Genomic DNA, 27852 nt, shown 5'->3' with positions numbered 1-27852 from the left:
CAACAGCCACAGCCATAAAATAAAATAAGGCGAGCCAGCGTGAGAAATAAAAACCCAACCAGCAATATCCACCGTGGTTTAATTAAATTAAAAAGTAGCCTGAACAGCTTCCATCATATGCTTTCTAAAGGCCGGTTTCTCTAAACTTAGCTTAAAAAATTAAACTTAAAAAATAAAACTTTTTCAACCGATATTTACACCGCCTCCCTTCCCTCCTGTGCTTTAAATATTTCAAACTATTTTTTTTAAACCCAAGAAAAAGATAAAAGAGAATGGAAAAAGGATTCGGGTTAGGTCCACGTATATCCGACACAAGTTGGTGGTTTTTTTCTGTGCGAATGGTGTCATGTGAACAGCTCTGGACGGGAAAACGAAGAGCGTCTTAAATTTCTTCCTGCAAGCCGAACCGTTTGCAAGGTAGGACATTCAAGGGGAAAGGTTTTAAATATCAGGAGGCCAACGTGGATTGTCTTGCAGTTCGTCCAAGACTGTTGTGCTATTTACTCCAGAACCGAGCCCAGAATTTATGCCGCTAAGTGAGACATTTGTTAAGTGAGTTTTGTCCCGTTTGCCACAGTTGGGAAGTGAATCGCAGCACAGATGTTAAGTGGATCAGCCTTTTCCCACAGACTTTGCTCGGCAGATGGTCGCAAAAGGGGATCATATGAACCCCCCCAGGGACGCCGCGACCGTCATAAATCTGAGTCAGTTGACAAGAGTCCCAATTTTGATCACGTGACGGTGGGGAATGCTGCGACGGCCTTCAGTGTGAAAAAAGGGCCCTAAGTCCATTTTTTTCAGTGCCGTTGTGACTGAGTCACTAAGCAAACGGTTGTAAGTCGGGGGCTACATGTAAGCAGAAAATATGTTCCCTACAGAAGCTCCTGAAAAATCATCTCTGCGTTTAAAACGATCCTGGGGACATCGCTACCACCGCTGTCTCCGAAAGAAACTGCGCTGGCTTCGGGGAAATTTGGGGGAAAAGTGCTAAAAAGCCAACTCATTTAGTTCCGAGATCGCCTATCCGAAGTGGGTCTAAGTGGCCGAGATGTATCCTGACAAGCGCCCTTTTTCGCATGAGTGCCGACGTTGAGGCCAGTGGACGAAGTGAGAACGCAGAGAAAGGGAAGGAAAAACAAACCGGGAGATTCCTTGGTTATCAAAATACAGACTTGGCAGAAAAATAAAATCTATCTTAAGTGGGCCGCCTCTGTCCCTCTCTGTAGCCATACATATGGCGGAGTCTCTGGCTGTTGAACTGCACAATGAGGTATTCTGGAGGAGTCACGGAAGCTGGCGGCGATGTCCGACGCCGCCTTCCGGGGACACCGTATCAGGGTGGATTTGTCGCTTTCGCACAACGCTCCCTTACCGCTTAGTGCCTCGGCGGCCGCTAAAACATAAACTGGAGCACTTTGTTGACTGGTCCAACTCCTGCTTCCCTTGATCCGATTCTGTGTTTTGCACCTGGCTTCCAGCAACTGGGAGGCGACGCCTGGTCTGTCCTCGGCTCGTGGGCAAGGGGGGGGAGTTACTCCCCTGTGGGTCCCTGGATCAGTGGGTCAGAGTCTGAGCTGAAGAGCTCTTTGTACAGGGGTGGGAAAACCGCATGGACGACCAGGGGGTACATCTGTCGAAAGGAACGGAGCTTCTCCACGTGCTGGGAACAGAGGCTGCGCAACTTTCCTTTGGGTGGCAACTGGAAAGAGAAAGCAGGAGAGAATCTCACCTGCCCTGGCTCACCTGGAAGGTGCCCCACTGTAGGAGACGGCCACTGTTTGAAGCTCACCTTCGCCAGGATGCCTTCCCGGTGACTTTTCTGCAGCATCTGCTTGAACGCCACTTCAAGGTTGTTTTGCAAATAAGCCACTTTGCTTCTCTCCTGCAACCATGGGCGATCTGCACAACGCAAAGAGCAGTTGGCCGGGGCCTCGCTCCGTTTGGAAAAGCAAAGCTGTGAAGCAGGTTGCCCCCCCTCCCCGCTTTGGGATCTACAGAAGGGCCTGTGGGTGCAACTCTTTGGTTCATTGATTAATTAAATTAAATATGCCACCCATCTTCTCGATAAAGCTTCTCTGGACGGCTTAGATCCTAAAAAAGGCAGAGAAGCCCTTGAAATATTTTAAAGCTGTGCAAATTAAAACCTTAGAACCATGCAAAAAAAAAACAGGATCGAGGCTTCCAGAAGGCCCCGATTCTGCCACGGCTTTCCTGGAGCAGCTGCTTGATTTTAAGCGAGGTTTGACTTTTTAATTATTCTTTCAAACTTTCTCAGGCCTCCAATTATTTGTTGGCGTGGCAACCGAGTCTTTTAATTCGTTTGTTTTTCAGAGACGGGGATCCTCAAACGGGGCCACTTTAACTGCTGGCTGGGGACTTCTGGGAGTTGAAGTCCACAAGTCTTAAAGGGGCCAAGTCCGAGGACCCCCCTGGCTTAAAGGGACAGTTTGATTTGCAGTTTTGATGTTATAGGATCAGCTGGTAAACTCAACCATCCATTTGCAGTTCCTGTGTACAGTCTTTTTTTTTTTTTTTTTCAGACGTTGGAGAGGCAACTATGCTGGGGGGGGGGGAAGGCAGAAAAACCCACATTTTGTTCTCTCTTTGAACAAAGAAGCCACAACTTCCTCAAACCAACCGCAACGAATAGTGGTCAAAAGAGGAGAGGGCCAGATTTTGGCTCCCCAGCCAGAAACCCCCGTTCTTACTTGCGTTGATCAGCACCAGAGCTGTGAAGAGGGCGATTTCGTTCTCGGAGAAGTGGAGCGAACACAGGCTGTGCGCAAAGTCGAAGATGGAGTTGATAAGTTCGCTGCACCCTGAGGGAAACAAGAGCCCTCATTCAAATCCCACTCTAAAGAGGAGGAGGAGGAGGAAGTATATAACAATTTAATGTTCCTCTTTGGAGAAGTCAGATGAAGCTTGGAAACCAACTCCTGGAGTTGCAATCACTTCACGGTGCCAGTTGACGTTCCTCAAACCCGCTCAAGTGGCAGACCTCCACCCTGCCCCCGAAACCTCTTGCCAGACCCCCCTTCTACGCCCTACTTTAGACCCCAACCTGGATCTATAGGGGACTCCACCATTCTCGATCCAGCTAGTAAGATGCTCTCGTACCCAGAGACTTGAAAACTTCCGAGCTGGCGTATTTGCCCTCAAAGAAGACCGTCCGGTTCTCAGAATTGAAGGCTCGGCACATCCTCACCAGAACGACCTCCATGGCACCTGAATTGGGAGAGAAGGACATCAGGCCCGGCCAGTCCCTCCCTTTTGGTGAAAAAAGGTTTTGGCTGACGTCCTCCGCTCAGACCGAAACGGGGTTCTGGGCCCCCTTTGGCTGCTATCCTGGCCTCTCCCCGTCTTTGGGACGGGAGAATCTTTAGGAATTTTCCCACGCTTCTAACCCAGAAGCTGGATTAGTACATAACAAGATGGGGGAAAAAAATGAAAACATTAAGAGCAAAGAGCCTTGGGTGTGGCATCACACCCCTTACCTGCTTTGAGAAGCACAATCTGATCATTCTGGCAGAGGTCCATGAATCCACCCATTCTCTTGGCAAACTCCACCACGTATTGGATGGCTTCCGTGATGCGGCATGCACAACTTTCCCACATTTCCTCCATTGTCTAAGGGATGGGGGAGAAAGCGAGAGAGAGCGAAGGTGATGTAGAGGTTTGGGTGCATCTTGAAAAACAGAGAGGAGTAAAAATTCAGAGGGGTTAAGGAACTTGTTCTGATGAGGTTCCTTAGTTGGGGTCATGAAACGTCTGTGTGAAAACCTTCAAACTCAAAGAGCACCAAGGAGCCCACAGTCCTTCTCCTCCTCCTTTCCAACAAATCCCACTCCTTCTACCACTGATGATGTTACCTAGTTGGGTCATGAAACATCTGCAAGGAAACCAGCCAGCTGAGAGAGCCCCAAAGACGTCACAGGGATAAAGATTATCCAGAACATCTCTACATGATTTGTGTAGGGATCCTAGATATGCTTCTTAAAACACTTCCTTTAATTTGTTCCTTTGTTCTGGGGCCATAATGTCCTTTTAACAGAGTGGTCCCTTCTGCCAGAAGTTGAAGTCTCAAAGATCTCATGAAGGTTGAGTATGATGGTGACCTTCTACCAGGAGATGACTTCTTCCAAACTTGGAAGCCTAACATTCAGTTGACCTAACGTTCATAGTGGAGAAGGCCATGGGTCTCTTGTAAAGCCTTCACAGCTTGCCCGCCAAAACAGAGGGCACGGTTCTTTAAGCTAAGGGTCTTCTTTGCTTGAGGATGGCGGACCCCCATCTTACCTTCTTCTGGTAGCTCCCAATTTCTTCCCGGGTGAAGGTCTCCCACCTCAGCAGCTGGAGATCTTCCAAGCGGAGTTGACAGGTCTCGCGGTAGGACTTGAGAACGTTCTGGGTCAAGTGCTCTGCAGGAGGAAGACAACAAGATGACCACATGTCTGCTTCCACAGCCCCACTGAAGCTGCCCTGGGTCTGGTCTCAAGCTGCCTTGACTTCTATGGTTTTCCCTAAACCTGATTTTGAGAGGTGGGCTCAAAACCCCAGTTGTGTCTTGAGATCCAGCCTTTCCCAGGTGGAAGAAAGGGTCTTGACAGATCCCTGGAGCAGAAATCTTCTGAAGACCTTCATTCACTCACCAATCTCCATCAGCGAAGCGTGTGGACACTCCAGGAAGCTGGTGAAGCTCGGGTTGGGGTGGAAGTCAAGGGTCTCACTGGCGGCTGTCCATTCCGCTCTGCTGACATTGGGGGACAGGTGGTCTGGTGACGCCTGCGTCTCCAAAGCGTAATAGATGCTCGTCCTGGGTTCCACCTTGATGACCCCAGCACCGTACCCCTTCTTGAAGGGGTCGGGCCGGTCTTCACCCAGAAGGCACTGAGCCTTGGGGAGTCCGTTAGAGTAGGCCAAGCTCGCCGTCTCATCCGGAGACTGGCTAAGGCGGGTCTGTCCATTGAGGAGAGCAGGAGAGCAGGTGCTGCCTTCTCGGAGATCTGGAGAAGGGTCCAGTTTGAGTTGTCCATTGGCTATACCCAAGGAGAAGGTGGAGCCCTCTCCACCTTGATGCTGCTGCTGCAGCTGTTTCTGGACCTCGGCGTGGAGACTGTCGCGTTGCTTCTTGGACATTCGGCCAAATTTGACAGCTGCGAAGAGACGACAAATGAGGGGATGGCTCTCTAGAGACGACAACGATGCAAGACACTTAAGACATGAGCAATCTGAGTTTATTCAGTAGTACTTGAAGCTCCTCAACACTTCCAACCTGGTTCTTCTCCTCCTTGTCCCATTTTGCGGTGCGCCATCACCAAAGTGAGGCAAGGAACAGTGTCTCTAACTTCATTGGGACACAAGCTGCGCGATTCCCTGACGGGAGCCCTCCCTGAGGTGCACCTCCACATGGGTCTTACCGTCACGGGACATGCCGAGGCTGAGACATTTCTGCAGGCGACAGTGTTGGCAGCGGTTGCGGTTGGTGCGGTCGATTGGACAGTTTTGTTGCCGAGTACAAGAATAGGTCACGTTCACCTGCTGGCTGCGTCGAAAGAAGCCCTGGGGAGGAAGCCAAGAAGATGAACGAAGAAAATGGACCCTTGGTAGCTTCACTGGTGGCCTCCAAGACTTTGTGAAGCCCAACAGTTTAGCGGTCCATCAGCAAAGAGAGCCAAAATTTATGGGCATCTGCTTCCAGGAAAGGGAGACCCCCTCCTGACCCCCACCCAGGAAAGTCTTCTGCAAGGAAGAGAGAACAATTATGGCCAATGGGACTGAAGCCAACACCCAAGATCCCAGCGATTGAGGAGACTGTTCCCCACCTTGCATCCTTCACAAGTGATGACCCCGTAGTGGATCCCGGAAGACTTGTCTCCGCAGATCTTGCAGGGGATCACTTCAATCTGGGCTGTGTGGGGAAAAGAAGACAAGAAGAGACTGAACTCTTGAAAGAAGCACGTGTGATGGGAGAACCAGCAAGCAGACAAGTCATATTCTAGAACAGGGGTGTCAAACTCGCCACGTTGTTGACATGTCACGACGTATCGTGACTTTTTTTGCCATTGCCGGCAATGGGGTGGAGGCAGTTTCGCTATGATGCATCCGACCCGTGGGCTGGAAGTTTGACACCCGTGTTCTAGAAAAAAACAAATAAGAGACCCCCAGATGGTCCTTTTTCTTAACTGTTGGACAAAGAAGAGAGGGTCAACCTCTTCTCCAAATCGCCTGAAGGCAGGACAAGAAGCAACCGATGGAAACTCATCAAGGCGAGAAGCAACCTGGAACTAAGGAGGTCAAACTTCCTAACAGTGAGGACAATTAACCAGTGGAACTGCTTGCCTCCAGACGTGGGTGCTCCATCACTAGAGGCTTTTAAGACGAGATTGGACAGCCATTTGTCTGGAATGCTATAGGATCTCCTGCTTGAGCAGGGGGCTGGACTACAAGACCCCCGAGGTCCCTTCCGACTCCGATATTCTGTTAAAATCAACTGCTAACATTAAACACCATTTCTTCAGCTCTCAGCCAAAAGGCCCTGCAGTGCTCCTCAGAGTCCACCAGAAGGCATCCTTGCAGCTGGCACCATTCCCAAGACCTGGAAACCCTTGTGGGGGGGGGGAGGAGTGTCAAACAGTCCGTTTAACTGACATCCTTTTCTTCAGCAAAAGAAATGAATTATTACTGATTGTTTTTTAAATAGATGAACCAGACAACCTGCGGTTTGTTAAGCACTAAAGACTGTTATTTAAAAAAAAAAAATCAATAAAACACATTTAAAAAAAAAATAGAAACAGCATCATTAGGTGGAATCGGACTTCCTCGTTCAGTGTGGTTGTCAAAAAATCGGAAAAGGTGATCCCGCGATAAATGTGCGACCGTCATAAACACGAGTCGGTTGCCACGCGTTTCGATCCCGGGGCCGTGAGGTTCCAAAGGTCAAAAGCGGTCCCCTCGTTTCCCTGCCGTTGTAACTCTGAGCGGTCGCTAAATGAACTGTTGCAAGCCGGGGACCAGCGCGCAATCTTCTTTCCCCATCGTCTAACCCGCCACTATCTCCCTCCGATCTCCCCGGCGTGACAAAATAACAAGCGGAAAGACCAAAAGAAGAGAAGGCGGCGCAAAACCGCAACACGAGCAGCTATTTTCTTCCCTTGAGTTCAAACGCCGATACTCGTAAGCAGAGCCTGAGGGAGCCGAGTTGAGTCAGCTTTTCAGTTACTCAGACGATGCTCCTTGACGGAGCTGCCAGGAAGAAGTACTCTCACTTTTAGCCAAAAAAAAAAAAAAGATATATATGATCCTGCCAGTAAATTCGACTTTTCGACCTGAGGTCAACGGGGTGCTGTAAACAGAGATGAAGACGCCACACACACACACACACACACACACACACACACACGGGGGGGGGGGAAATGAAGAGAAAGAATCGGGATGTTTTTTCATCCACCACTCCGGTTATGGATTTGAGTGTCGTCAACATGACGGCTATTATGAGGAGTGATGCTGGTCCTTTGCCATTGATGTGGTTTTTTATTGGAGAGGAGGCCTGCGTTTCAAAAAGGAGGGAGGGGGGGATTCTGGGCCCCCAGGGGCCAAGAAAAGGGTTCCCCCTGAGGCAGCAACTCTGGGAAGCCACTGAGAGGGCCCATCTCAGTCCTTCTCCTTGCACGACGCGGTGTCAGGATTCATGCCCCAAGTGGTTTTAAATTCTGTGCTGTGCTGTCCTTGGGATTTGGTGGCTTTCTTGCAGACGTTTCATGACCCAACTAGGTAATATCATCAGCGCTAGAAGGGGAAGGGGGCTGGAGGAGAAGGACAATTTTCACCTTGGGCATCTTCTGGTTCTTGCGGCCCTTATTTTGGAGTCAAGTCCCTAGTCCCTGTGAAGGCAAGGCGCTAGCTGGAGGTCAACGACACGCAGACAGACTGTCCCACAGGGGTGTGTGTGTCTGCTCCTTGTTGCCAAATACCCTCTACACTGGCTCTCATCCAAGGGGCCAGTCCAAGGTCAAGCCAGGCCAGGAAGAGCTGACCTCCCACTCCCCATTTTTGTCATTGGGTCTTTCAACCTTCTCCCTTTCGAACACAAAACGGAGAGCACCTGGCTGGCCTCTCCTGTGCACCTGTCTGCAAGCACAAAAGCCCCCCAAACCACACCGCTTGGCAAAAACCCTGGCGCTCGAGACGAATGCCTCTGACGGAGCGGATTCGTCTCCCCCCCTCCCCGACCCCTTCCCCTCTGGCAGCGGAGGGGTGCCCACAACGTGGGGGGAGGGAGGAAGATCCGTTAACACTTTCCCCACATGAATCAAAGTGAAAAGCTGCGCAAGGAGGCACACATCGTCTCCCCACCCCCGTGGATGAGTTACTCAGCTCTGTCGGGTGCTGACAAAGGAAAAGCTCGGGGTAGCTTGATTACCACTTAGGAAACCTCCGGGGTCTTCCCTTGCAAAGGAAAAGTGGAGAACGCAAAAGATTGAATGAAAAAGGGAGGCAGGTTTTGAAGCAAGAGCCGATCCGGAAAGGAAGCTGAAGGATGGTTGAGTTGGCAATCGAAGCAGGGCCTGCCCAAGGACTGGCAGAAGCAATGTGGGGGAGGGGCAGAGACCCCCAACTTTCACGCTGAGGATGAGGGAGGGGGAGAGGCAGAGAAAGGGGTGGGGGAGGAGGGCTGTAATGATGGTGCTTCATGGCGAGAACGGTGGGGAGACGTCAGGCAGATCCTGACAGCCCTTTCCCAGGGAGGCAATTTTGGGTCCTTCTGTCACACGGTTGATGCAAGGAAGGGAGAGAAAGAAGGGAGGGAGGAACCGGAGGAGGGAGGAAAGAAGGATGAAGAGAAGGAGAAAAGAAAGGAAGATGAGAAGGAGGAAGACAGAAGAGAAGAAGGGAGGGAAGGAAGGAAGGGAGGGAGGGAAAGAGAAGAAGGGAAGGAAGAGGGAAGAGAAGGAGGAAGGAAAGAAGGAAGAACAGAAGGAGGAAGAGAAGAAGGCAGAGGAAGTGGAAGAGGAAGGGGGGAGGGAGGGAGGGAAGGGAAAAGGAGAAAGGGAGGAAGATAGATATAGATAGATAGATAGATGGAAAGGGAGGGAGGAAAGGAAGGGAAGGGAAGGATGGAAGGAAGGAAGGAAGGAAGGAAGGAAGGAAGGAAGGAAGGAAGGAAGGAAAGAAGGAAGGAAGGAACGAAGGAAGGAAAGGATCTCTATCCTGTGGAGAACCCCATAGCCATCTCCGTTCTCCACCGGCCTTTCAAAGGGAGTTGATTGTCACAGTTGCTCCGATTTGTCCTGGGTCATTAAGTGCAAGAATGAAACCAGCCCTATAAATAACACCGCCTCTTCTTGGCAAAGCCACCCCACCCACTGGATGAGCTTAATTAATGCCTCCCACGTCTCCCGGCTGTGTAATTTGGCAGCCGGTGAGGGGTCCTGATATATATATATATACATATACATATACGTAGGTCTTTGGTTGTTCGGGTTTTCTCCCGCGTAAAATTGGAAGAGTCTTGGCGACGTTTCGACGAAGTCCCATTCGTCATCTTCAAAGCACGAAGCTGAAAACACCAGCCTGAAGATGACGAATGGGACTTCGTCGAAACGTCGCCAAGACACTTCCAATTTTATGCGGGAGAAAACCCGAACAACCAAAGACCTACATACAAATACCCGCGAAAACATATACATATACATATACACATACACACACACACACACACACATATATGAATGAGCTGAGTTGCTCCAGACCAGATGCCATCAACCAGAACTCAAGTTCATTCTGTCACCACAATAAGTCTTGTAGCCCAACCAAGAAGCTGGTTTTGTCACCAACAACTCCCGGGTTGAGTCACCACCATCCAGCTGAAATTGCTGAGATCCATACATAACCATCATCCTCACCCCTTTCTCCTCCCCCCCCCAGCTTTCAAATTCTTGCCTGCTTCCCTCCACATCCAATGAGCCGCAATACACACACACACACATACACACACGCAATCCACAGCCCCTTCTTCGCCTGATCGTCAAATTGCAACCAGCAGAACTGTGCCACGGGTATTTGTCTGGAATTGGCAGATTCTCCCATCAAGTTAAACTTTTGTGTGCTTGTGTGTGTGTGATTGTGTGTGTAATAACAAACCTGAGAGCAGTGAGGAATTGACTCACCCCAACCCACAGAGATCAGCCACCCAGGTGGCCCTCAAGAGATTCTCTGCAAGGATCAAAAATTGCACGCCACAAATTTTAGCGAGACTAAACTTGGCTGTGTCTTGGCGTTGTTGCAGTCCACAAAGGGGCTGCATCGTCAGCAATGGGGGTTGGACCCCTCCCCAAAAAGAAGCAAAAAAAAAAAAAAAGGCTCCAGCGATAGAATGCAAAAATATTAATTTTATTCGGCCAGGCGGCCCAGTCTCTCTTGGGGAATGAACAAACTTTTATATTTTAACTCACAACTTCCTCCTGACAAGTAGGCTAAGCCGAGGGGAGCAGCAACTATCCCCAAGACTTGAACTCAGGACAGCCCCATTTTTACTGCAGCCCTCCAGATATAGCCTACCTCTCCAATTATGATCAGCCTCTGAGCCTTCAAAAAGCAGAGATATCTAATTTTGATAGTCCACAGATCAATGATCTTAGCATTACCCAATCTGTCAAGATCTTGGGATAATATAAATCGGTGAGTTCCCGGAGCAGCAAATACTCCTAACATGGGCAGAAAAACAAAACTTTTAACAGAGAGGATCTAGTAGATTAAGATTAAAATAGAGCTCAGAAGTTTGGTTCCACTCTTTCGAGACAGCCTGGATCTTTTCTGAACTGCTCCTTTAGAAAAATGCTAATGTACTTTGCAAAATACGAGAATGCTTTCTTTTTTAAAAAACAGGAAAAAAATCCAGGGGAAAGGTGATAATACGGTTGTTTGTGGCTTGCCCCGTGGACATAATGTGGAGGCAAAGCTATTCTTTGCTTTCTCTTCACATGTCTTGAGCCTTCCTTTTCAAAAGAATTTGCAACTCGTATTTCTGCTTAATGCAACTTTCTCCCAAGCGGACCGTGGGGATCTCCTGTCTTGAGCCAGAGGCAACCTCCCCAAATATTGTGAATAAACTGCTTTATGTCCCTGTTATCCATCCTCCCCTTTCTCCAAATGCCTCTGGGTGAGTTAGCTGCGCAGGTCAATTTTTCATCTATCTATTTATTTATTACATTTATTTGCTGCCCGTCCCACTGAGTCTCTTGACTTAATGGCACAAGAGGCAAGCCGGATGTCATTTATGATCCCTCTAACCTGCCCAGGCCATCACACGGAACTCAAAGACTTGCTGAAGTTAGAAAGAAAAGGAAGAATAAGCTACTAGGGTCCATTTAAAACCACCGAAGCCGGATTCATGCCGAGGTTTGCAAATCTGCAACGGTCTCAAACTGGGTACAATCTGCACCTAAGATTAGCAAAAAACGAGGTCCTTGCAGAATTGACAGAAGCAAAGATTTTAGCAAGTCATTTTGAGATAACACCCTTGGCTTACACAATGGAGTGAAAATGTATATAAAGAGATGTTTCTGAAAATGGATCATCGGTTTTATTTTTAGCTTTAATTCTGGGATGGCTTTAAATCAAACCTAAACCACCAGAAAAGGTGGGGGGGGAGAGTAATTTTTGAAAAGTTAACTCTGTAAGACGGGAATGGTCTAAACAGGTTTAGGAAATATTACACTCGATATTAGCTTGAAAAGAGCTACTGGCGTTCCTGTCCATTCCCCTGAACTAGAAGCCGTTTTTCTTAATGAGCCTTTTAAAATTATTTCCACCGTTGCTTGTCTTTCATTTTTTAAAATCATCATTTTTCCATCTGCAATTTTACTGCTCAATTAAAATGGAAAAAAACTATCCATCATTTTCTAATCTGCAAAGTTTTGGGTCAGTTAAAATGAGCTTGTGTGTATGTGTGTGTGTGTGTGTGTATGCATATATACGTATGTATGTACGTGTGTGTGCATGTGTATGTATATAGGCTCATTTTAATTGATCCATACATACACAAACACAATCTCTCTCTCTCTCTCTCTCTCTCTCTCTCTCTCTCTCTCTCTCTCTCTCTCTCTCTATATATATATATATATATATATATATATATATATATATATATATATATATCTAGATATATCTAGATATATAGATATACACGCACACACATATACATATGTATGTATAAAAATAAATGAATGTTTATCCAGAAATGGGAGTTGATTGGCATGTTCATTGATTGAAAATGTCCCGCCAAACAGCAGAAAGAAAAATAATATATATATAGAATAATATCTAAAATGTTTTATATATTTACAATATGAAATAAATAAAAAATAAAGATTTAGAAGCCATATCTGGGTTCTTCCAAAAGCTTCAGGTGTTTATTTTCTCAGCTACCTTCGCTACAAATCTGGGAAGTTTGTGACTGTTTTTGTAGACACTTAGTTAAAACAAACAATTGCAAATCTCTTTCTAAATAGAAATAAACAGACTCTGCTGTTTATTTTCTCTCTCCTGTTCTATTCCTGGGCAAATCTTTTTTTTTTTTAAACTATTTGGGGCAAAAATCTTCCGTTTCTTTCAGCTGCTTACAAAACAGTGTCTTGCATTAACGAAGCCCAGAAATAATATTTGATAAATATCTTTAAAGATCCTGCTATTCTAAGTGAGCATTTCGGGATGAATGAAAACATTTTGACCACTTAAATTTTCAAATCCAATTTCCCTCAAGAGAAGGGAAAAAAAATCTCGCACATTTTAAAAAAGTGAGAAATTTGCAAAAAAAAAAAAAAAAAAAAAAAAAAAAAAAAAAACCGGGAGCAAACAATTCACCTTTTCTGGGTCATTACAAAAGGGCCAAAATCCTTCCAAGAGATATTGCAAAATATTCTGAAGAGGTGGCAAGTTTTACAAATATATCTCGAAGACGCAAAAATTGTGCTAAGGGGGTTATATAAATGTTTCCACGTTTTGGTTTTCTTTTGTTGTACCTGGCTGCGAATTTGCACCAAAAACCCGACAAGATTTTTCCGTCAAAAAAAAAGGCAAAATGAAGGAATTTGAAGATTTCCAAACCGCTATTGAGAAAGGACCTCTATTTGGCCATGAAAAAAAAAAAAAAAACCTCTTTGATTTCCTCTTCTTTACTCTTTAACTAACTTTCTTTGCTGTTCATATATTACCTTAGAACAAACTTTAATAAAAACAGTAAAAGAAACAAACAAAAAAAAGGGCATTTTGACACAAGGAAAGTAATATAACGTATCGTCTCAAGGAAGGATCCCAAAGCTGTACTGCCACTCAGAATCAAAAAACACACCACTAGAAAGCCCCCTTGCCACACCACACCAAAAGGCTTCCTGAAAAAAAAAAATGTATTTCTGAATCTCGGTTTTCAAAGTGAGAAATCCAGAATTTTAAGTTCGTAAATCTGCCGCTTCGACAGATTTCAGGTTAAGCCACTGACTGCAAAGACGCATTTTCATCTTTCTCAATGTGGCAAGAATGTCAGGGAAAGGTGGGGAAAGGGACAAATTTAGGTCCGGTTGAGGTTTAAAAAGGGGGTCTTTTGAAAGCTTAAGGGGTATCCTCTCTGCTTTATTACAGTCAATCTGTGGAAAAGGGGAAAGGAAGGAAGGAGAGAGAGAGAGAGAGAGAGAGAGAGAGAGAGAGAGAGAGAGATAAGAGAAAGAAAGAGAGTGTCCCTTCTGCCTTATTACAGTCAATTTGTGGGAAAGGGGGAAGGAAGGAGAGAAAAGAAAGAAAAAGAAAGAAAAAAAGAAAGAGTGAGAAAGAAAGAGAAAGAGGGAGGGTGTCCCCTCTAACTTAATATAATCAATTTGTGGGAAAGGAAAGGAAAGGAAGGAAGGAAGGAAAGAAAGAAAGAAAGAAAGAAAGAAAGAAAGAAAGAAAGAAAGAAAGAAAGAAAGAAAGAAAAACTCTAGTTAGTTTTGGGTGCAAATGAACAATTTATCCGCTCAGTGAGAGGAACTGGGGCCGAATTTACATTAAAACTGTGCAATTTCTCCCAGGTCGCCACAACGCAATGCTACATATTGGGGTAATATTGCTTTTAAGTCTTGCAACGGTTTATTTTTATTTCTTTATTCAATTTGTTGGCCCAGTTTTTCTGGATCAGTTGTGCGGAAAACAGGCAGTGTTATAAAGGAAAGACGACAGAGCAACTGAGGCCTCCGTTTTGCTGGAATCACCGTAAAAGGGCTGCATTAATTGGGCACTATTTCTGCCTCTCTGCCTCTCTCTAAATTTCGGTGTGTTTTTTGAGGGGTCTTTTTTGCCCTGCATGCACATAAGAGATGGGCTGAGTTTCTTTCTTTCTTTCTTTCTTTCTTTCTTTCTTTCTTTCTTTCTTTCTTTCTTTCTTTCTTTCTTTCTTTCTTTCTTTCTTTCTTCTTTCCTTCCTTCCTTCCTTCCTTCCTTCCTTCCTTTCTTTCTTTCTTCCTTTCCCTCATTCTCCTCTTCCCCCTCCTCCTCCTCCTTCCAATTTATAATAATTTGGCGCCAACAGGCCCAGTATTTGAAAGAATTTCTCTCGCCACTACAATATTAAAACTTTTCATGGCTCAGTTTATCTTATCTTTTCTTGTCTTCCCTTATCTCATCTCATTCATAGTTTCATCTTATTTTCATGAGTTTCTGAAACCGTGAACAAGCCGGCTTGTACAAAACACAACCAGCACAGAAATCAAGAACCGTCAAATTCATCCGTAGCGCAGTGAGGGAAGTACGCACATCACATCACACACGCATGCAGACAGACCCACAATCCCAGCCTCTGTTTCTGGAAGACGTGGCAGAGTAAAAGAAGGATGCCACCCTAAACCTGGGTTATTCCAAATAACCTGAGAATTCTGGCTAGGATTCTGCAAGTGGGAAGTAACGTAAGGGGAAAAGCCTGCTCATCTGCCGTAAATGTTCTCACACGGGAGCTGTGCCTCTTGGAGCAGACGTTTGCAGAAATTTTTCCTGCCTTTTTTAACTTTAAGTTTCAAGAAATTTGAAGAAACTTTGAAGCTTCAAGAAGTTTGAAGAAACATTTAAGCTTCAAGAAATTTGAAGAATCTTTGAAGCTTCAAGAAGTTTGAAGAAACATTTAAGTCTCAAGAAGTTTAAAGAAACTCTTCTTTAAGTTTCAAGAAATTTGAAGAAACGTTGAAGCTTCAAGAAGTTTGAAGAAAGTCTTATTTTTTAAGTTTCAAGCAGTTTGAAGGAACTTTTCTTTTTCTAACGTTAAGTTTCCAAAAGTTTGGAGAAACTTTTCTTTTTCAAACTTCAAAAAGTTTGAGAAAGCTTTTCTTCCCTTTTTAAGTTTCAAGGTCTGAACGAGCGTGCAAAGTGTCGCCAAGCAGCTGCCCCCTCTGACACCCCTTCCCCAGTGCTGGTACCTCGCATGATGCCGCTGGGTTGTGGGAAAGCTTCAGAGAGGCTGGCACCTTGATTCTGCCACAACTGTTCAATGCCAGATGTTAAGATCAAGGCTCCGAGGCCGGGTCGATGAACGCTGGTCTGATTTTTATGTCTCGCTTCGGAAAAGACAGTCGGGGAGCAAGCGAGTGTCTCCAGGTGATGCTGCTCACCTCAAGACTGTCATTCCCGGGGGCCAATCGGAAGCCCCGGCTGTATTTTGGGGGTGGGGAAAAAGAAGGGAGAAACCGACAGCAGCGGGCTGGAAAGTTTCACAACCACAAAGACGAAAAAAGAGCGAGAAACAGAACGACCACAAAAAAGGACCCAGTTTCCATTAGCAAAAAAGCAGGAGGGATGGGGTTTTTTTGGGTGGGGGGTCTACTTAGAGAGAAAGAGGCAGGGGCTCGCCAGCAAGTCTTTTAATATTTGGATTGAAGAGAGCTTTTTTTTCCTTTTTTTTTCCTCGTCTCGAAGAAATGCAGATTGGCTCACTGATTTGAGCGACCTGTCTCTGGCCGATCTTCTTTGTACAGCATTTGTCCCTGTTTCTGCAGGTAAGGGGATGGGGGATTTTTGGGGGAGGGGGAGTGAAAATGGGGAATATAATCTCTTGAGATCCCTTCCCAAAAAGGGGCCTCTCTGAGGATCTTGGAAAATTCAAAAGATCAGAAACCGCCTCGATTTAAGCAATTAAAACTACTCTTGAACTCTGAAAAAACAAATTGCCAGTACAGGTGTTTTTTTTTTTGTTGTTGTTGTTTGTTTGCTTTTAAATCATTTTAGGGTTCTGCAAAGAGCCACTTTTAATTCACCTTTATTAATCAAATATGTATTTTTTTTTAAATTTCAATCCTCCAATGGCTGAGACTTTTGGGGATGGTTTGCAAGGAAGAAAAAAAAGTCAGCAAATGGGAGAGATTCCAATAGTAGTAGTAGTAGTAGTAATAATAGTAGTAGTAGTAGTAGTAGTAGTAACAATAGTAATAACAATAATAATAAAATTGGAAGGGACCTTGGAGGTCCTCTAGTCTAACCCCCTGCTCAGGCAGGAAACCCTAGACCATTTCAGACAAATGGCTATCCAGTCTCTTCTTAAAAACTTCCAGTGTTGGAGCATTCACCGCTTCTGGAGGCAGGTTGTTCCACTGGTTAATTGTTCTAACTGTCAGGAAGTTTCTCCTTAGTTCTAGGTTGCTTCTCTCCTTGGTTAGTTCCTATCCATTGCTTCTTGTCCTGCCTTCAGGCGCTTTGGAGAATAGCTTGACTCCCTCTTCTTTGGGGCAGCCCCTCAAATATTGGAAGGCTGCTATCCTGCCCCCCCTAGTTTGTTCCCCATTTTTTTAAATAAAAAAATAAGGATATAAAAAGCCAAAAAGCATTCCTGTGTGGGGAAAGGGCTGGGAGAGTCCCAATTTATCTTGTCCACTTTGCTAAGGAAAATGACTATACATGGGCAAAATGCGCCTGTCGGTGCTTTTTGGGGTCACTGCAGCCCCGAAACCATTGACGTAAAGAGGGAAGATCAATTTCCAGTACAGCCCACCCCCCCACCCTTTTGGGTGCTGGTGGGGCCACATGGTACTGAATGTGCCAGCAAAGGATGCGATAACCCATGATGCTGATCAGGCACACAGGATGGGGTTGCACCACACAGAAAACTGTACCAGGCACCCCACAGAGAGGAAGCCAAGGTGTGTGCCCACCTCCCACGCCCAGAGGCCCCAAATTTATTTAAAAAAACAAAAAACAAAACAAAAAAAACAGATTTGGAGACTGACAAAAATAAAAATTTAAAAAAAAAAAACCAACAGAAATTGTTTTCTTCAGCTTCACTTCTTGGTTCAGAGCGAGGAAAACAAATAGCTTCTTAAAAGCCAGGAAGACAAAATAGATCTTTTTAAAGGGCGGCTCCGTTGAGCCTCCCAAACCAGGAGCAGTCTATCTGCAGAGGCCAACAGGGAAAGGCAAAGACGGTGACAGCTTTTGGAATTCTGGCCGTTTTTGTGCTTTTGAAGGCTACACATCCTGCCCTGGCAACTGGGCCATGGGACCCCACGCCATTGCCAACTTGCCAAGCCAAAGGAAAACCACGATTTAACAGAGATCAAGCTTTGAAGCCCGGTTTGCAAAGATGGCTAATTAGCCCTTCCAAAAAAGCTAATCAGAGGTTCTGGCAATCAGTCATGATCAGCCTCTCAAACGAAACACGCAGCCTGGATTTCCAACAACGTGCGGCTCAAAATCCTCCCAAATCCAAGTTTGAAACTAACTGAGTTTAGCAACAGCGGTCAGGTCCCGTCTGATCCCTCCAGATCAAAAAGTAAGATCAGATCTCTCCAGAAAAAGAAAAAATCATAAGGAGTTTCGGCGTCATTTCTCCACCAATCCAGGTCACATCCCTGAATAAACTGGCGATGCAAAAATAGGCAAAACTTTTGTCAACAGAAATTGGCAAAAGTCTGCTTGTCCTAAAAGAGTTTTGGGCCATCAAAATAAATCCCCGTTTTGCTCCTGACCAAAATGGACAAGCCCAGCGTAAAGTGTACGAAGTGCTGATTTTCAAATTAAACCGAGAACAGTTGTTCCTTTTACCACTCAAAACCGAATCCAAATCAAAATTACATACCATTCTCTAATGGGCAGTTAGAACGTTCCCCTTTTTTTGCAATCCTGACGAGCAGAATTAAAAACCAAAAAAACAAAACAACACCCAAATCTTTCTGCACATACAGAGAGTGTGTCTGTGTGTGGGGGGAGGGGTGGCTGGTTTGTGCAGGTGAAAAAGAGCTGCAGAAAAAAATCTCATTTTGCTGCTGATCAAAATGATGGGAAAAGAGGGTAAAACGATAGAACAATAGAATGAATAACAAATTTAAGAAATAAATAAAATGACAGAATGACAGAACAATGGAATTAATAATGATAACAAATTTAAGAAATAAATAAAACGACAATGACAAAATGATAAAATAATAGAATAATAACAGATGTCAGAAGTAAATAAAATGACAGAACGATACAGAGTAATCAAGTAATAATTGCAGCAAACAAATGTAATAAATAAAATGATCAGATCGTAGGATCATAGAATGCTAGGGCTGGAAGGGACCTTGGAGGTCATCTAGTCAACCCCCCCCCCGGACAAATGGCTGTCTGATCTTTTCTTGAAAACTCTGCAAACTCTGAATTGGTCGAAGAGCACCTTCCCACCGCCCCCCCCCAGCGAAACCCAGAAGCCCCCCCCCACCCTCAGTACTCACAGCTGTGGGTCTTCTTCATGGCTGCAGCTCCTGAAAGGAAGAGAGAGAAGGGAGAGTTAAGACCAGGGCCAGTCGGGGCCCCTGGGAAGCCGGCTTAGAAACTGCCCTTCCCAAACCATCAATCTTAGGAACTTTCCATCTCGCCCACATCCCTGCTGGGCTATTGGCTAAGATGCTGTGACGTCATGGAAAGTCTGCCCAAAGATGCCCCAAGCCACGGGAGATTAGCCAATGGTCCGCCTGATGCAACAGGAGAGGCAAAGCACCATGGGCTTGGAGGAGGAGGACTGTAGGATCCTTGGCGCTCTCTGAGCTTGACGGTTTTCTTGGAGACGTTTCATGACCCAACTAGGGAACATCATCAATGCTAGGAGAATAGGGGGTTTGTAGGGAGGAGGAGGAGGAGGAGGAGGAGGAAGAAGAGGAGAAGCAGGAGGAGGAGGAGGATTGTGGGGTCCTTGGTGTTCTCTGAGCTTGCTTGTTTTTTTGCAGATGTTTCATGACCCAACTAGGTAACATCATCAATGGTGGAAGGGAGGAGGAGGAGGAGGAGGACACGAAAGGGAGGGAAGGGCTTCAAAGGAGCAGCCTCACCCCCCCCCCCCAGCTGAAAAGAGCCTCAGCTTGGGAGAATGGCGACACCGTTTATTTTTGACCACAAGGGGGAGCTTTTGGCCACAGCTGGCTTGGTTGGGGTTGAGTTGGTTCACTCTGGCACTGGGGTGGGGGGCGGAATGGGGCAGCATAATAACTAGCCCCCCCCCCCAGTTTTAAGGCGAGGAGAATCTCACAGCCTGTTCGCAGTTCTCTAATGACCTGGTCAGGAGTTCGAATTCTGCCACCTCCCCCAAGAGCAACAACAAAACCAAAAGTTTCTGCACCTACAAAAAAAAAAAAAGGGTGTTTGTGTATTTAGCCTCGTGTGTGACTGTGAAAAACAACGCAGCGTCTTTCTCATCCCTGCAAATTTTTAGGGACTAAAAGAATCGATCCCACGAAAGGCCTAAAATGGAACAAATCTTATTTCCCTCCCCCTAATTCGGTGCTTCGTTGAATCCCCCCTCCCTCCTGGGTTATGCCAAACACAGCTGAACATTCTGCATATCTTGCACCAATCAGGTAACCGAGAAGAATCGGGCCTTCCTATTTAACCAGAAAACAAGGCTGCTAGTCCACATGAGCCCAGAGTTTTGCTTTTGGGGGGCTTTTTTTTTTTTTTTTTTTGCAAGCAAATATCAAAATCCACTACTGGGCGACTTGCAGAATTTCATCGTTTATCTTCCTTGATGTAAATCAACACATCTGAGTTTGCAGCTTTCGTGAATAGATGAGAAGATTGCCAAAACATGCTAAAATTTGAGAGAGAGAGAAAAAAAGGGAGGGCAGGAGAAACTTACAAACAAAACTGTCCCTCCATGTGCACCTTTTTCTCTGAATGTCTTCTTTTTAATCCTCAAACATGCAATTTCGTCAATCAAAAGCATAAAACGGAAGTGTCACCACGGCCGAGTAGCGAACACCAGATCCAACACAGCAGCCACTCAGCAACAGAGGCCAAAAATTTAAAAACGAAATTAAAATTTTGTTTTGAAGTGACTGATAAACTGATATCAATGTTTGCGGCCTTGAGTTATTTAAAATGAAGGCAGGATACAGGCAGATTAGATTAGATTAGATACAGATAGATAGGTAGGTAGAGATAGATGGATAGATAAATGGATGGATGGATGGACGGACGGACAGATAGGTAGAGATGGATGGATGGATATAGATAGGTAGATAGACAGATATAGATAGGTAGAGAAAAATGGATGGATGGATGCATGGATGGATAGATAGACAGACAGATATAGATAGGTAGAGAAAGATGGATGGATGGATGGATGGACAGACAGACAGATTGGAATGGAATGGGATAGGGAGGGAGGGAGGAAGGAAAATGATAGAAGCAATATGATGGATGGAAGGAAGGAAGGAAGGAAGGAAGGAAGGAAGGAAGGAAGGAAGGAAGGAAGGAAGGAAGGGCCACCAAGCCAACTCACCCCATCCCCAGCGACGCAACCTTCAGACACAATCAAACTAGCTCCTTGCAAACTTTTTAAAGGCCATTTGACAACTGGGTGTGTCTCCTCCTCCTGGCCAAAGGGGTGGGGTCTTTTGGAGGTTTCTCCAAGCCCCCCCCCCCCGGTCTTTCAGATCCCAAGAGAGAGCACAGCCAGGCAGAGATGATGGGAAATGTAGTACTGGTTGCCCCCAGAAGCTCCAGAGGCTCACCCTGTCTGGCTGCAAGGTGAAGGGGACAGGTTAATTCTTGGGGACCCCTTTCCAAAGCCCCCCAAAAGGCTTCTTAGGAGTTGGCAAAGACAGGCAGGAGACAGCGTGGCTGAAAACCTACCGAGGCTGGCATCCCCCCCGCCCCTCGCTCGCTGTCCCCCCCCCAAATCTTCATCTTAAGAGTTTTGCTGGGGAAATCGGCTTGTGGCTGGCTGAGCTGTCGCCAGCCCGTCCTCGCTTGAACTCGGCACTTACATAACTCCCTTAGCAGGTCCTGGCAGGCAGCCAGTCCCGGGGCGCGGAGCCAACAGCAGCCGGTTGCAAGGCTTCTCCCCTCTTCCAGGCCTGTAGAGGCCAAAACTGAAAGTGGGAGAGAGAGAGAGAGAAGAGAGAAAGAAGAGGCAGAGAGAGAGAGAAAAAGGCCGAGAGTGAGAGAGAAGAAAGAAGAATTAAGTGAAAGAGAAAAAAGAAAGGAGAGAAACAAGAGACAGAAAGAGAGAGAGAGAGGAGTGAAGACAGAGAGAGAGAGAGAGAGAAAGGCAGAGGAGAGAAAGAAGAATGAAGTGAAAGAGAAAAGAGAAAGAGAAGAGAATGAGAAGAGTGGAGACATAGAGAGAAGAGAGTGAAGAGAAAGGGACAGAGAAGAGTTAAGTGAGAGAGAAAAAATAGAGAGAGAATGCAAGAAAGAGAGAAAGGAGAGAGAGAGAGAAAGAGGAGCAGGAGAGGAAGTTGAGAGGAGGGGGGGAGCAAAGAAGCAGTCCATCCCCAGCACTGTATTGAGGAGTCAAACTGGATTAAGAAGGTGGGTGGGTTTCCTGGGGGTGCAAAGAGAATTTGGGGGGGGGGGTGTTGCCTCCGTTTGCTTTTTTTTTCCCCAGAAAAATGAGAGATTTATCGGTGGGGCAGAAAAATAGAAAAAGGGGGAACCCCCAAATAATATCCCTTATCTCATTTGCATACTCTCCTTTTCAACCATATTGCATCTCTGCCTGTTCTGGACACTCTGCTGACCTGCTCCCGATTGGCCGAATCCTTCCGTGACATCACAGCCAGCCAGCCAATGGCGGGCTGTTGGAAGGAGCTATTTCAGTTTTCTTGAGCAGCTTTTGCCAGGCTGGGGAATTCTGGGAGTTGAAGTCCACAAGTCTTCAAAGTTGTCACCTTTGGAGACCTCCGATTCGAGGGGACCTCTAGATCGACCGGCTCAATGCAAAGCCAGCCCTCTTCAAGAGCTTTGCTAAGTGCGAAAATCTAGTGGCCAGGAGTTCCAAAGACCCGGAGCCACCACTGATTAGTTGCTGGCTGATTCGTGCTCACCCGGCTTGGCCAAAGGCGTGGGCAGTCTGCGATGCAAAGCGGGTGGCCCAGGGCTCGCTTACACGCCAAGGAAGCTTGCAAAGCCTGTTGGCATTTAATTCCGCCCTTGGCTGTCCTACCTCGCAGGGTTCTCGAGAGGCCCAGAGACGGGAAAGGAGATTGGGGTTTGAGCCCAATTCACATTTACCTCCCCGGGCACGTTTGAAGCAATGCCAGGCCTGGTTCAAACCCTGCCACCGGATCGTCCGTCTCCCACTGTCACATCGAGACGCACACAACCGCAACCGCACACAAACACCCACGTCTCCACTGGAGAGGCTCTAAGCCCCGCCCAAGCTGGCTCACAACTCCGGGCACACCCAGACCGGTGCAAGGGGATTATGTAACCACGGGGTGCCTTACCTGCGAGGCACAAACACCCAAATCCTGCAGGCTGCCTGCCTCACCAACACTCACCAATCTTGCTCACACTCAGAACCGGCAAGGCCAGGGTAGCTGACCCCCCCAATGGGACCCTCCCACCGTTCCTCAAATGACCATATGCTCTGGGGACAATGGACACCGCTGTCCAAATGCGTCAAAAGATTGCAAAGATTTAGCAAGTTTCCATACATGCTGTATGGGAAAGGAGACCACTCAGAGATCACTTGCGAATCAACCTGCTGGAATCAGACCTAATTTGCCTAGCTCCTCCCCAGCTTTCACTTTATTAGCCGTGCCAGAGCAGGGAGGGAATTCTGGGACTGTTTCCCCTCCAAGAAGCACTTAGCGGAGCCCCCTCCTCCATCAAAGAGGCGGGGCTTGGCTAAAAGGGGCGGAGTCCTGGACAACCTCCAGGGCATTCTGCTCCCTCTTCGTGGGGAATCTCCAAACCTGGCTAGAAACGAGTCACTCGGTTTAAACCACTATTAAACTTTGTACCTGAAATTACTCTCCACAGGAGACGGGTGCAAATCCTACCGACGCTCAGCTCCCCCTCTGATTCCCCCCCCCCCAAAAAAGCCTTCCACCTTCCCTTTTTTTTCTTTCCTTTTATTAAATTCTGCCCCTTTTGCCAAAATTCTCTGTATTTATTTATTCGTCACAGGTCACCCCCGACTTAACGGCAGAATGGAGCCCAAAGTGTTCCGTCGCTAAGCGGGACATCTGTTCAGTGGATTTTGCCTCCCTTTCCCACCTCCCTTGCTGCCGCTAAGCGAATTGCCACCCGGTTGTTAAGTGAAGCCGGCTTCCCCATCGACTTTTGCTTCTTGCAAACGGGGGTTGCGTGACCGTCGTAAATACGAGTCCGTTGCCAAGCATCCGGATGTTGATCGGGGGACCGTGGGGTCGTTAAGGGCGAAAAAGCCGTCGTAGCTCAACTTCTTAAAGCGCCGTTGAAACTTGGAATGGTCACTAAACGGATCGCCGTTTGGTTGTCCTTAGGAAATTCCACGCCAGCTTCCCAAAGATGGAACAACTCACAGGGCCAAATCTTGTCTGAAATGGTCCGGGGTCTCCTGCTTGGGCAGGGGGGGTGGTGGACTAGAAGACCTCCAAGGTCTCTTCCAGATCCATTCTGATTGACTGATTGAGCCAAGAACCCTCCAATTTTCGCTAGCACCAACAGAGGAAAAACTCTCCCAAGCAGAGAAAAGACACCAACACACAACAAGTGTGTGGATTTCTCCACAAATTCCTGGATTTCTCCAGTCCTCTTTGCTGGGAAGAAGGTTTAAAATCTGCCTCCAGCTCCACTTTACAACTCATCCTCCCTTCTCTGGTTTAGGACGGGATTCTCTGAGCATGCACAGAGCGCTTTCTGCCTCGAATCAGGCTTCAGACGGGAGAAAATCTGATTTCCCCCCCCAACTGGGCTCACCGGTGGGAAGTCCAGCTAGCCAGTTGGGGGCCCTTCCGGACGTTGCAAAGCGCCCTTCCGACTTCCCTTGAGTCCTCTGCTAGGGAGACACCCCCCCATCTGACTCCATCCGGCCCCCCCTCCTTTTCCCGAACTCAGAGCCCAGAGATGCGTCCACACCAGGGGGGAGCTACCCTGCGGCGGTGAAGACCCGCACCTCGCCCCAAAAAGTTTTTGGAGAAAAAAAAAAAAAAAAGAATTGCCGAGCCAAGCAAGGCTCTAATCCTCAGTCAAGTCTCTTATGTCTCTTTTTGCAAATTCCTTGACGGAGGTTGGGGGAGCCCAGCCCACCCCACCCAGTGCCCATTTTTTTTCGCCTCTTTCCAGTACCCTGAAGGATATTGGCAGTCCTCGACTTACGACAGTCTACTTAGTGACTGGAAAAAAGGGACTCAGGGCTGTTTTTTCACCCTTACGAGCCTCCCCAGGGTCACGTGATCAAAATTCAGACGCTTGGCAACTGACTCGCATTTACGACGGCCGCAGTGTCCCCGTGGGAGTCTCGGGATCCCCTCTGGCGACTTTCCAACAAGCAAAGTCAAGATGGGGAAGCCGGATCCGCTTAACGACCGTGTTGCTAGCTCAACAAACACAGGGGTTCTTTTTAGCAACGGCGACAAGAAAGGCTGCAGAAGGGGGCAAAATTTGCTTAGCATCCTACAGAAAATTCACGTAACAGCCGTCTCGCTTAGTGATGGAAGGAAAGGCTGGGTTTGACTGCGGTCGTCAGCCGAGGACTCCTCCTTTGCCCCCGTGATCGGGGCCCTGCCTGTGATTGGCATTTGCCGAGAATCAAATTGCGACGCCGACAAGCATCTGGAAGGGCCCCGGGTGAGATTTCGCCAGCTTGGCTTCCCAACAAGGATAAGCCTTTCAAAAGATAGGAAACTCCCAGGCAGGGCCGGAGAAGAAGGAGAGGCAGTGAAACTGACAAGGTCAGCTTCAGATTCCTCGCGAGGGCTGGAGAAACAGACCGGATCAAAGAAAGTTGTTTGCCGTTTCACCCAGGAGTAGAGTTGCCCAACAGGGAAAAAGGATAAATAAATAAATCAATAGATAAAAGGCTGTTTGGCAACAGCTGTTTTGCCTTTGGAAAAGAGAAACAAAGGATCCAGAAAACCTGACCCGAGTCCGGTCAGTTTCCGAGGCCGAGGAAGCAAAAAGAAGAATGAGTAGATAAGATGTGAAGGTGGTTAAAAACAAAACAAAAAAAAAACAAGCATCTTTTTTGGCGGCTAAGTCAAGGTAGGATCTTGGAGTTAGCCAGGTTTCAACCAGCTCTAAAGCTCCTCGGATATCCCCGGGGTTCAAACGGTGGGCTTAAAGCCTACCTCGCAGGGTTGGGGGTAGCATCCTTATAGAGCTGGGGAAAAGAAGCCAGTTTATTTATTCCCCCCCCCCAGCTCCTTGGAGGATAAAAGGAGAGCTTTTTCATCACATCCAACATTAAACACGGTACCAAAAATGTTTCCTTTTTAAAAATGCTCTCTGCAGGGACCAGAATCTCCCCAATGCAATTCTTATATTATGCATAACAACAACAACAACAATGATAATAATAATAAATCTTTTCCCCAGGTGTCTAGCCCTGAACACAGCCAAACGTGGTTCTTTGGAGCTGAGCCCTGGCAAAGAAAGTGGAAGGAAAGTCAAGTTGATTTCTTAGAAAATCAGATTTTTTTTTAGAAAAACAAGCCCTCAAGACCCCCCCTCTATGCAGCCCCCCCATTCCAAGAGGGGCTGCCGCGCTGGAGGTCAAAGAGCAAAAGGGGTGATTGGGCCGCGGAGGCCGGCAGCAAAACCGGAGCAGCTCCAAAACTGGACAGGCACGTTTGCAACCTCACACAGCTCCCTGCCTCTAAGCCAGATTCTCTCTCTCTCTCTCTTTCTTTCTTTCTGTCTCCCTTCTTTCCCTTCCTTCCTTCCTTCCTTCCTTCCTTCTCTTCTCCCTCTTTATCCCCTTCTCTTTGCTCTCCTCTCTTTCTCCTTTCTTTCCCTTTCTCTCTTCTCTACTCTCTCTTTTCACACTTCTCTCTTCTCTCTCTCTTCTTTGCTCTTTCTCTTTCTTTCTTTCTCCTCTCTCTCTCTTATTCTCTCACTCTTTCTCTGTCTCTCTCTCTTTTCCCCCCACAAAGCCACGGCTCAAAAGTGCTGCACATTACTTAATTGGGGTTCTGGGCAGATGAAGACAGGCTTTGTCAACGATCTCCAGAGAGCTGGGTTCCTTCATGAGGACTAGAAACTTGCAGCAGGAGACAGTGCAAAGAAGAGAGGCAGGGAATGGAACAGAGGTTGGGTGAGGGAAGGGGAAGGACGGGGGGGGGAGAGAAGTGGAGCCCCGGACACCCTCCACCTCTCCAAGCATGGGCTCCCCAACAGCTAGAAAAGTTTGGGGAGGCGAGAAGGGGGGGGGTGGCCGATACGGAAAGAGAAACGTCATCCTTCACTTGAAGGCATAAAGTTTTTTTAAAAGGGGGGGTCCCTGTAAAAAGATCCCCGACACTTTGGGGGGAGGGGGACCCCTCAAGATTACAGGGGTCGTCCTTAGTCCTCTGGAAAAGCGCTCCCTCCGCCTCCCTCGCCGCGAGGCTCAGGGGCGCGGGACTCCAAGGCTCATGCGGCGCAGCCGGACCCCTTGAGAGGGGAGGGGGCGACTCCTCCCTTCCTCGGGGGGAGGGGGGAAAGAGGCGGGAGGGAGCAGCGAGACCCCCCCCGGCCCGGCTTACCTCGGGGGGCGCCCCGGCCCCGCTTGGCTGCTCCGGGTTCCATGGGGAGGGTCGTCCGGGCCGGGGACGCGCCTTGCCCGGCTGCAGGCAGCGGCAGTGGCGACCCGAAGCTCCGGAGCGGCCGGCAGAGGCGCGCCGCCGAGCTGGCCCGTCCCCGTCCCGCCCCGCGCCCTCCCCCGGAAACCCAACCGGTGAGGCCCCACCGACGGGCCAGCCCCGCGGAGCCTATTCCTCCGCTGGCCCGGCACGCTGGGCCGTGTAGTGCAGGCAGACGGGGGCAAGTCCCCGGCCCAGAGACCCCCTCCTCCCCAAAAACCTCCTTGGACCGGTCGTTCAACAGGTGAAGCTTCTGCATCTCCCTCCCGGAGAGGAAAAGGGGACGCCGCATTGAGTCCGGGCGGCAATTCCGCCTGTCGCCCCTCCCGGCCCGCTTCCCCCCCCCCCAGGGCAGCTATGCAGCCGGTCAAGCTGCGCTTTCTCTCCCTCAGCCCCAGCTGCCCCAAAGCCTCACCAGGTATGCCGGGGAGAGGAGCAGAAGTTCAACAGGTGCGCCTGGAGACCGGCGCAAGTTCGGGCTTTACCCTACGGACTCCTGCCCGGCCATTCCCCACCGGCTGCCAGCGCCGCCTAATATTGCTAATAATAATAGCGCTAAGAATGGGAACCCGGGAAAGGCGGGGGTCCGGGGGTCCCGCGAGGAGGGGGGCAGCCCGCTCGCCCTCCCTGCAACAGCGCTCGATTAGCCGAGGCTGCACAGCCGCCCTGCGCGTTACACAACTCGGCGCCGCTGGATCGGGCCCAGGCGACCCCCCTCCCCTCTCTAGCCCGCCCCCCCGCCACGCCGAGGCCGCGTGACCCCCCCGCACGTGCAATCCCGCGTGCAAAAAAAAAAAAAATCTCCACGGGGTTCCCTTGCACG

General features: G+C 47.9%; 1 protein-coding gene across 4 annotated transcripts; it reads right to left on the bottom strand.

Moving 5' to 3' along the window:
• Window positions 1-62: 62 nt before the first annotated feature.
• On the bottom strand, window positions 63-27623 carry RORC (RAR related orphan receptor C). Of its 4 annotated transcripts, none has more exons than XM_039363352.1 (11): window positions 27445-27623; window positions 18717-18746; window positions 5823-5908; window positions 5418-5559; window positions 4650-5153; window positions 4297-4418; window positions 3495-3627; window positions 3118-3225; window positions 2709-2819; window positions 1790-1899; window positions 63-1699 (listed from the first exon to the last, which is right to left on the bottom strand). In XM_039363352.1, the coding sequence occupies exons 2-11, from the start codon at window positions 18733-18735 to the stop codon at window positions 1532-1534; spliced, it is 1503 nt and encodes a 500-aa protein (XP_039219286.1). In that variant the 5' UTR covers window positions 18736-18746; window positions 27445-27623; the 3' UTR covers window positions 63-1531. The 4 variants fall into 4 exon arrangements, with proteins under 4 accessions (XP_039219286.1, XP_039219283.1, XP_039219284.1 ...); XM_039363349.1 differs by lacking the exon at window positions 27445-27623 and adding an exon at window positions 26934-27180; XM_039363350.1 differs by lacking the exon at window positions 27445-27623 and adding an exon at window positions 21955-23198.
• Window positions 27624-27852: the final 229 nt, after the last annotated feature.

This window comes from Crotalus tigris, unplaced genomic scaffold, assembly GCF_016545835.1.
Source record: "Crotalus tigris isolate CLP2741 ecotype Arizona unplaced genomic scaffold, ASM1654583v1 scf7180000019553.37968852642:3898890, whole genome shotgun sequence".
NCBI classification, from domain to species: Eukaryota; Metazoa; Chordata; class Lepidosauria; order Squamata; family Viperidae; genus Crotalus; species Crotalus tigris.
This window is presented reverse-complemented; position numbering and strand designations above follow the sequence as displayed.